General features: G+C 38.1%; 1 protein-coding gene across 1 annotated transcript; it reads left to right on the top strand.

Annotated features, from left to right (window-relative positions):
* Nucleotides 1–7,002: 7,002 nt before the first annotated feature.
* Nucleotides 7,003–9,157, top strand: LOC143288961 (uncharacterized). The gene has a single exon (XM_076597658.1). The coding sequence runs from the start codon at nucleotides 7,028–7,030 to the stop codon at nucleotides 8,375–8,377; it is 1,350 nt and encodes a 449-aa protein (XP_076453773.1). The 5' UTR covers nucleotides 7,003–7,027; the 3' UTR covers nucleotides 8,378–9,157.
* The last annotated feature ends 1,781 nt before the right edge of the window (nucleotides 9,158–10,938 follow it).

Here is a 10,938-nt window from a genome sequence, read left to right as displayed (position 1 = left end):
AAACTAGGGACAAGGATTGGAGGGCAAAGTGTTGAGAAGTTCCCGTTAACTCTCTCCATACGAATGGCGAAAGAGACGACATTAACAGCGTTTCACCCCAATTACCATCATCAAAATATTTCAAGCGGAGGGCTCTTATACTGAAGAGGTGAATGTTGACAAAAAATACCACAATTCTGACGACGGAAGCTAAAGGTTGGGTCGTTCAGACACCCACTGGACATCCGAGGGGTCTGTGTAGAGGAGAAGAGAGGACTGGCCGTACTGAGTGAGTTAATCTGATAAACAGTAAACCACTCTGAAGTAGTAAGGGGGCATAATCGTCGTCAGCCTTTTTCAGTTCTTGCTGTACTTTTTTGTGTGTGTTTTGTTGTTGTTTTTTCTTTTTCTTCTTTTTTTTTTTCTTTCTCTTCCTTTCTTTCCTTTTTTTTTTTTCTTTTCTTTGCTTTCATTCTTTTTTTTTTTTCTCTTTTTTTCTTTGGTAAAGGGTACAAGTTCTATTTGATTGCAAAGTTTTGTAACTGTGAAATGTTCTGTTCATGTTTTGACATCATTTTTGTCAATGTAAACATGTGTTGTCATCTGTATGATATTCCAAGGAGGTTCATGATGAGGAAAAGCAAGACTGATATCAGTCTTCCAGATTGAATGTATATGTGTCTGTCATTTAATTGTGCGTGTGTGCGTGCGCGCGCGCACATACTTCTTTGGAAAACACATGAACAGCCTTTGGGAAATGCCCTCTTCCTCTTTTCTTTTACATTTTAGCCTGTGTTGTGTATTTTAAATAAGAGAGTAGACGTTTGGCATTTTAGTGACAATTTAGCTAGGAGCAAGAACTACAGACTGAGGTGAGCGTGTGTGTATGTGTGTGTGCCTTTATGAAAATGCATTACTGATGGATATATTACTGTGTGGGTGAGCATTTGCAAATTTATTAATTGCGTGTGTGATGGATGTGTTTTTATGAGCCGAATCAGCCTATTAGAATCACAAGCTGTGTATGTATGTGTGTTTATATGCATTTGTCACTTGATGTGTTTTGATCCAAGGTGAAGAAATGTGTTGATAATCGATAATAAGATTTAGGCTTTGGACTGTGAGTAAATAGTGCAGCAGCAGTACCTATTGCTTACAAGTTTATGCTTGGGCAAGAAATCAGTTGTTACAAATAACCTCCTTGGAGAACTGTTTTAGTAATGCCGTCATATTGATAATGCGGTGTGTCTTATGCACGTTTAATTGGCATAGCCTGTCCATCTCCAGATAGGATTTCCTTGTTGGGTTTACTCTCCACATGTGGCAGGTGGTACAAGATGACGTGGTTACCAGGAGCAGAGGAGAACATTTGATCTGACACATTTAAAGTATAATGCTATATAATTTGGGGGGTGGGGGGGGGGGGGGGGAAGCATGGATCGCATAACAAAACAAAAAATAAACTTATGCATAAGTGAATGTCTACAGTAATCACATTTCCTGTTGATATATTTTGCAATACCTCTGTGTGTGTGTGTGTGTGTGTGTGTGTGTGTGTGTGTGTGTACGTCTGATCTCATTCTGATAATGAATTTTTACTGCAGTAATTTGTTGCCAATTATGAACTAACAAGCTGATTCTAAACTGGTTGGAAAACCTGGTGATAAGTGTGATTACTTTAGATTTATGAATGATGTGTGTGTGTGTGTGTGTGTGTGTGTGTGTGTGTGTGTGTGTGTGTGTGTGTGTATTTTAGACAAGGACAAGCATCAACCCAAGATGTGGTTGTAAGTATTTCTGGAATATACTGGTACTCAAGATATGTAGGCAGTGAAATCTTACATCTAATGATGGAAGTATAGCTCATTCATCACATGGTGGGAAAAAATAGATAAGTGATTTTTAATTGTGTCATGTGATTTTAGGTGTCATATGTTGTGTGTGTGTGTGTGGTGTGTGTTGGTTGATTTTTTTTATTTTTTTTACAAGTATATGTATAATGTATGACAAGGTGTGTCCATAGTATGTCATCATTGTATACAAGAAATATATGGCTCAGTAAACAATAACCATAACTCAGAATTCAAATCACTTTCTTCTGTGAAGTGAGATTGTATTATGACAACTGCAATACTTTTTAAAATATCATTTCATTTTTGCTCTTTATGGAGTAATTCATATTATTGTGCCCTTACATGGCCAAATTCTTATGCTGGAGAACAAATTCTCCTCTTTCCATAGCCGCGGACCTGCACACAGGTGGCTCATTTTTTCCTCGTCGATCCCGACGGACGAACCACATGTTATTGTGCCCTTACATGACAGAATTCTTGTGCTTGAGAACAAGTTCTCCTCTTTCTGTTTTTGTTTTATTTTATTTGAGTAGTTTACAGTTACTTTTTTGTAACCACTTTAAATTTTCATTTGTTGTTTTTTTAAAGATGGAAAGAGGTTAGTCTTTCATTTTGTTGTCTTCAGCATTCTGTCATTCTCGCCTTTCTCTTTGATTGATTGATTGATATGGATACTTATAAAGCGCCTATCCTTGATCGGAGACCAAGCTCTAAGCGCTTTACAAACACAGGGTCGTTTGCACATTCTCCTTTGGTTGGGTGTCCATTCTCCTTTGGGTGTCCATTCTCCTTCTCCTTTGGTTGGGTGTCCATTCTCCTTCTCCTTTGGTTGGGTGTCCATTCTCCTTTGGGTGTTCATTCTCCTTCTCCTTTGGTTGGGTGTCCATTCTCCTTTGGGTGTCCATTCTCCTTCTTCTTTGGTTGGGTGTCCATTCTCCTTTGGGTGTCCATTCTCCTTTGGTTGGGTGTCCATTCTCCTTCTTTGGTTGGGTGTCCATTCTCCTTTGGGTGTCCATTCTTCTCCTTTGGTTGGGTGTCCATTCTCCTTTGGGTGTCCATTCTCCTTTGGTTGGGTGTCCATTCTCCTTTGGGTGTTCATTCTCCTCCTTTGGTTGGGTGTCCATTCTCCTTTGGGTGTTCATTCTCATTCTCCTTTGGTTGGGTGTCCATTCTCCTTTGGGTGTTCATTCTCCTTCTCCTTTGGTTGGGTGTCCATTCTCCTTTGGTTGGGTGTCCATTCTCCTTTGGGTGTCCATTCTCCTTCTTCTTTGGTTGGGTGTCCATTCTCCTTTGGGTGTTCATTCTCCTTCTCCTTTGGTTGGGTGTCCATTCTCCTTTGGGTGTCCATTCTCCTTCTTCTTTGGTTGGGTGTCCATTCTCCTTTGGGTGTCCATTCTCCTCCTTTGGTTGGGTGTCCATTCTCCTTTGGTTGGGTGTCCATTCTCCTTTGGGTGTCCATTCTCCTTTGGTTGGGTGTCCATTTCTCTGTCCACCTCAGTCTTTCTGTCTGTTTATCAGGCAAGAGATGTGTAGACAACTTAAGTTCAGATGTATAAACAACTTAGGTTCATGTTCCAGGGAAAGTCAGTATGTGTGTCAAAAGTATTGCCGTGACCTTTGATTTTAAACCTGTGAACAAAATGTATTTATTCCTTTTTTTTTTTTAGACAAAGGCAGTGAATAAACTTACATCAGTTTGACATGGTAAGTATATTTAACACCAAACATGGAGTATAATACAAACTCCTCCTACTTATTTCCTTGACCTCTGGCAGTAATTTCGTTGGTTTTTTTTGTTTTGTTTTTTTGTATTTTTTCAGTTAGGAGATGGGTCTAGAGTGAGGTTTATTTGTATTTGTATTTCTTTTTTATCACAACAGATTTCTCTGTGTGAAATTCGGGCTGCTCTCCCCAGGGAGAGCGCGTCGCTACACTACAGCGCCACCGCCCATTTTTTTGTTTTTTTTTTCCTGCGTGCAGTTTTATTTGTTTTTCCTATCGAAGTGGATTTTTCGACAGAATTTTGCCAGGAACAACCCTTTAGTTGCCGTGGGTTCTTTTACGTGCGCTAAGTGCATGTTGCACACGGGACCTCGGTGTATCCGAATGAGAAGATGAGGCATCTGCTTCTTTTCCTCTATGTTTAGCAGAAGATGTGGTGTAGTGGTGTATGTGGATCAGTCTGCATGCTTCCACACCTTGAAACAAACTGAAACAGAAACTTAACTTTCATTTGAATATCAACAAGAGCCATTTATTTTATGTTGTATTTCTTCAATTTTTATTTCATGGTTGTTGTTTGTTTTTTTAAAATCCCTTTTTATTTTGTATTCATGCTTTTTTTTGTGCTGGTTTTGTTGTTGTTGTTTGTTTGCCTTTTGTTTCTTTATTCATGCCCACCTTTTAATTTCATTCGACATACATACAGTTGGTATGAAGAATACAAGTGTTAACCTTGCTGGTAAACAATGTTTCTTTATTGCTGAAGAATAAAGGACAGACAGAAATGAATTAGACTGAATGTGTCTTGAGTGCAGACGTTTGACATTCTTTGTCTTATTGTTATAAAGAACAGACAGACATGAATTAGGCTGAATGTGTCTTGAGTGCAGACGTTTGACATTCTTTGTCTTATTGTTATAAAGAACAGACAGACATGAATTAGGCTGAATGTGTCTTGAGTGCAGACGTTTGACATTCTTTGTCTTATAAAGAACAGACAGACATGAATTAGGCTGAATGTGTCTTGAGTGCAGACGTTTGACATTCTTTGTCTTATTGTTATAAAGAACAGACCGACATGAATTAGGCTGAATGTGTCTTGAGTGCAGACGTTTGACATTCTTTGTCTTATAAAGAACAGACAGAAATGAATTAGGCTGAATGTGTCTTGAGTGCAGACGTTTGACATTCTTTGTCTTATTGTTATAAAGAACAGACAGACATGAATTAGGCTGAATGTGTCTTGAGTGCAGACGTTTGACATTCTTTGCCTTATTGTTTGCGTCTCTTCGATCTCCACGTCTCTGTCTCTGTTTCTCTTCTGTCTCGCTCTCCACTTCCAGTTTCTCTGTTTCACTTCTAAAATCCAGTGACACCACACACACACACACACACAGACACACACACACACACACACACACACACCCAGACACACAAACACAGACACAGACACACACATGCATCAGGATTTATATGTTGCACATTTAAACCAAACAAAAAAACAAACAAACAAATAAAAAAAAAAGTCAAAGCATACGCATGCCTTCACTGTACCATTACAGAACCATAGTTCTCCCATTACAATTCACAATAATATACAGTGAAAATACTCTTTCTTAGGTCCCTTCTCCACGCACTTTAACATTTCATGCAGATGTTCACACACACACACACACATACACAACACAGACACTCTCTCTCTCACACACACACACACACACATGCACTCATTGACTCGTGCACAGTCAGGCATGGGAAACAGCACTGCATTTTGAGTCATTTCTCAGCATTCCATCACCTGTCACTAGGATATTGATCACATAAACCACTCTTCTACAGAAAAACAACGCGTGCACCACCAGCCCCTATACAATACACACATCCACACAAAACCACCAAAGAAAAAAAGCGATCTTTTGACAATTTGGAAAAAAAATTACACTGATCTGCAAAATCTGTTAAAACTGAAAGTAAAAAAGCGATCTTTTGACAATTTGGAAAGAAAATTACACTGATCTGCAAAATCTGTTAAAACTGAAAGTAAACGAGAGGCAAGGCCTTCAAGACTCACTTGTGATACACTGAAAAAAAACACAACAACCACCCCCAACCCCCCAAAACCCAAGCTTTTTATGTATTGAGTATAATCTAAAAATGTTATGTTTAAGATGAGAAAGATCAGTTTAAAGCAAATTAAGTCCCATAGCATTAATTACAGAGTAATTTCTCTTTTTTACTATCTGCACCAAAACGTTTGCAAAATGAATAAAGCTTCCATGCTTAGGAAAAGAAGTTCCTGTTTGAACAAAAAATGATAATAATGACTGCTCTTGTTGGATCAGAATATCAGATCAAAGTGCCAAGTTTAGAGAATACAAAAAATATAAATATAACACTAACAGTAAATGCAGTTTTGCATATAATTAGGTTTCATTATTTTTTTGTGCACATCCCAGAGGTGCAATATTGTTTTAAACAAGATGACTGGAAAGAACTGAATTTTTCCTATTTTATGCCTAATTTGGTGTCAACTAACAAAGTATTTGCAGAGAAAATGTCAATGTTAAAGTTTACCACGGACACACAGACACACACAGACAACCGAACACCGGGTTAAAACATAGACTCACTTTGTTTACACAAGTGAGTCAAAAAGTGATCTTTTGACAATTTGGAAAAAAAAAATTACACTGATCTGCAAAATCTGTTAAAACTGAAAGTACTAGTCTTTGGTATATCAATTCATTCCTATGATAGAATTACTAATTTGGAGTAAACATTTTTGTTTCTTCTCATTTAAATTGTGTACATGTGTATACATACATACATACATATGTACAGACACATTTGCAGACATTTCAAATACTTTCTCTTCATGCCCATAGTTTAACCTCTGAAAGCAAACCCATGAAAAGTCGATGAACAAATGTCTGTTAATAAATATACTGAATTCTGAACATAAATGCAAAAGCTTGTTGGTTTCATTTGATTAAAATGTGTGGGAAGAAATTCACGTTCTAACTGAAACACATATAAACATCTGACAGAAGACAAAACCATGAAGATCAAGATTTTTCTTTAATTTGCAGAGGGGGCATCCTTCAGTTAGGACTGATATATATATATATATATATATATATATATAAACATACCAAAAGAAGACCAAACACGTCCCTCATAGCACCAGGATCTATGCATCAGTACAATTCGCTAGTCTGTGTTTGAACATTTTACTTGAAACGTTGTCCTTGATACTCGGATTTACAAAGAAATGCACAAGTGATCGCATTTTGCCTTCACTTTTCTTGTCAGTTCCAAGATGAAATGCAGACAAATTTATCAGTTTTCGGAAAAAAGATACAAGTGCAATTTACGTCATCCTATCTGGCACATGAACCAATCAGAACTCTGAATAGTGTAGCACGGAAGTGCGCAAATCCCCATGAAAACTGCGCCATCATATTCTGAACAAGATGAACGCCTACGAGTTTTATTTGTCAACCTGCAAGTACGTCCTTTTGGCTGATCCATCCAACAAGAGTACTTGGGTGGATCTGTATGGCTACCTGCCGTGCCTGCGGCAAATGCTGTCGTGCTGTGTTTGTGGCAACATCATGCTAAAACCTAAAGGTCCAAGTCACGCCATTTGTTTACATCATGTTTGCTCGTCCTGCATCGGAGGAAAAATGCGCCTCCGACCAGCTTGCAGTTGGTGTCGAACTCACGAAGGATTTACCGAGAACCCTAGTATGAGAATTCTTATTCTTTGCTTTAAGAAAATGTGCGAATACATAAATAACACGGCAATAGGGCGCGAGATTCGTAAAGCGGCAACCAATGGCGCCCACACAAACACGCTGATCCGAGTGCTCGACGAGGCGGCGGCATTTGAGGACGATTATGTCATTTCAAACAAGGTGATGCCAACTTGTGTTCCCACGTGGGGTATGGCTCCTGAACCTAAACTTGTGTCTTTGCCGAGAGGTCCGAATCAGCCATCGACCTCGGGCAGCGGTGCCGTAGGAAGAAAACGCAGCGACAGCGGCACTTCAGCGCCCTCCCAGTCCCAGGCAGAGAAGGACGGGAAAGACAACCCCCCAAAGCTGACCAGTGTCCAAAACGTCACCAAAGCTGCAGACAAGGACAAACCAGCACCCAACAACGGTCCATTGAAATTAGGCCGCCTGGATGATGAGCTGGATTTGATGCCCGCACTGCTGGCTCCATGCACACAGAAAATTATTCCCCATGAAAAACTGTCCCCACCTTTGGCAGGGCCCCAGCGTGCAGACGTCCTGGATCAACAAGGGCCTGGTCACTGGTCCAAGCCTTCCCACGGCAAGCGGGGACGAAAAATGCGGGGAAAGAGGATATCCAAACCTTTGAGCATGAATTTGATCTCTCCGAAGAAAGTGGTGCAGTCATTACCTCCCAAAACTAAACTGAAGAACTCTGTTGTCCTTCAAACCAAACTCAGAATCAAAGGCAAGTACCAGAAAAAGCAGAAACCATTCAAGCCGGAAATTGATTTTGAACCGCCGTGCAAGCGCACTCGTCTGGCTTCCAGTCTGAATGTTTCAGAGAACCATGCTGTTCCCACCAGGAAAGTGTGTAAATGTGCACGCCTGAATCTCCCTTCACGCTTCACTTGCTTCAATCAACGTTGCGCGTGCTATAGCAGAAAGCTGCCATGCCACAACTGCAGTTGCCGAGGTTGCTGCAACCCCTTGAAGATGCCCACCATGCAAAAGAACAGTCATGACAAATCTGAAGTGGAGCATGACCCTGCCATGCCAGTTCTCTCCCCTGAACCCAGCTCTTAGAAAACTTGTGCTTTGAAGTCACATACATCTTGGGAGTTATATAACAGAACTAATTCAGCCAAGCATCAAAGTGCGGTGACTAATGGATTTTGTAATTAATAATTGGACAAATCAGTTGCTGTGTTCATTATCTTTATTGTTGGTGGCTTTCTTTTCTTTTGATTATTTTTAATTATTAAAAACATTTTCATGATTTATGTTGCTTGGTTGGCCAGTGCTGGCCATTGTGTTTCAGGGAACGTATTTAAAGACAGTATAATATCTTCTTTTGTTTGGAAATATATCGTGAACAAAATTTAATTGTTGTGTCAGTTGTAATTCTGTTTTATCAGACATTTTCACCACCACCCTCTCCCACCTCAGTGTTTTCGTTTGGTTTTTTAAGCAGGTGTACAGGGTGTATGGATAACTCCACAAGTAAACGTATATTTTAACAACAAAAAAACACCCCCCCAAAAAAATTAAATCAGTGTAGTTTGGTTCATTTGTTCTAAATTTGGCCAAATATTTATTATTTGGAATATTTTCTTTTTTTCTTTTATCTTTTCTTCTTTTTTTTTTTAAACACATATTTGTAACGTCCAACCTAGATAATTCCCAGTTATTGGTATTTTTAACTTCTTTTGTTTTTGGACAATGGTTCAATGTTCATGATAATAAAAGTAGTTCAGTCATGATGATGAATATGTTTTGACGATTGTTGTATTCAAGACATTTGATTTTGTTTATTTAAACTTGGAAATCTTTTTAAAATGCCCCTATGTTTATCTGGTCACCTGCAAAGGAAAAGCTGGGGGAGGGGGGGGGGGGGGTATGGTTTGAGGGTGATGATCTTGTTGAATAAGAGGAGACAAATTTGTATGTTTTGGTGATTCAGAAATGTAGTTGCCTCCCTTTGAATCTTGTCCCGTTCTCCATGGCAAAATTTTCTCTTTTCTTTTTAATTTGTTAAAACATTTTTTTATATGAATTATGTATGTTTCAGTATTAGGTTTAGCCATTATGTCTGATGAAAGTCATAATGATAGTTTGGTTACATTTGAAGACTTTTCATTTTATTTGAAGTTATTTGGGAAGTTTATTTGTTTTTTTAATTTTCAGTGTTTGCTTTTAGAGTGTTTCAGTTGGATTCAAACCTGATTCGAAGTGAGTTGCAGTTTAATAACCCCCACCCCCCTGCCTCCCTCCTTATAACACATATTTATTATCATAATTCTAACTATGCTGTATTGTAGTTTTTAATAATAATTACTATTCATTGACTGTCAGAATCTCATAGAATAAAACAGGACAAGTTGTTAAACTTGTAATAATCCCCACCTCCCTCCTCTGCCCTCCACAGCCTAGTTATAGCTCTGATTTTCTCTGGTTAATATTTATGGTACTAAAGGTTTTGTAATATTGCAGATTACAAATAATTCATTTCACCTTAACTTTTTAAAACTTTTATTTACCTGCTGTCATTTGAAATAATAGTTTTACTTTGTTGTTGATACCTTTGTCATTGAAATGATAAATGTGACATTTATTTTAAATTTTGATATGCCTGTGGGATGTTCATTTTGTTCTTTACATTGAAATCTTTGGACAGTAGTGTGAAAATAACTAAACAGTACAATGGGCTTGTCTATTCTGGGAAACTGTTCAACAACAGGCTACAGCTGTAACCGATATCTCACCAACCAGGTAGTTAAAAGTAATATAAAATCATGTATAAGTATATATTATTCATTTGATTGATATATATATATATATTGCACAACAACAGGCTACAGCTGTAACCGATATCTCACCAACCAGGTATTTAAAAGTAATATAAAATTATGTATAAGTATATATATTGTTCATTTGATTGATATATATTGCTTTCTGAGACAAGCGCTAAAGAAGGGAACTTTGAAACGTTGTTGATGATAGTGTGCATTGTCATTTATTAAGTCAGGGCTGTGTGCTTTGAATGAAATGCATACTTTAGTTTCTTTTTAGTCATGTTTTCTTCTTGCACCAGTTTGTAACTCGAGTTCTTTTGATCAACATCAAACCCTTCATCAGTTCATTGATTGATTCACCTTACCCAGTGGAACATGTATGGTTGTCAGTGGGTTTTTTTTTTCTTCTTCTTGATCTCTGCTTTTGAATAGTTTGAAGTGTTTTGATTTGTGTTACATAATGCTTTTGTGACAGGTCAAGTGCTCAGGAACTTGTACAAATCATATATCTGGCAACAAAGGTGAACCGAATTTGGTTTGTTTAGACTTTTAGACTAATGTGTATGTCCATTTTCCATGAATGGGGAGTTCAAGAAAGGGAGCATATGTGTGAGATTGCAGTTTAAAAAAAAAAAAAATGTGATCATTAACAGGATGCTGTGCATGTTTTGATTGTGTGTGTGTGTGTGTGTGTGTGTGCATATATGTCATCCTCTCCATAACATAGCTTGGTTTACTTTTCTATCTTTTTGTTTCTTTATCATTTTCTGTGTTCCTAGTCTATTCAGCATTTTGTACACTGCATTTTTTCATGTGTCGTTGTTGCATATAATCTCTCCTCCAGACTTTATG

The sequence above is a fragment of the Babylonia areolata genome, chromosome 13, assembly GCF_041734735.1.
Source record: "Babylonia areolata isolate BAREFJ2019XMU chromosome 13, ASM4173473v1, whole genome shotgun sequence".
Lineage (NCBI taxonomy): Eukaryota > Metazoa > Mollusca > Gastropoda > Neogastropoda > Buccinidae > Babylonia > Babylonia areolata.
The sequence above is the reverse complement of the archived record's forward strand: the minus strand, read 5'-3'. Positions and strand labels throughout refer to the sequence as shown.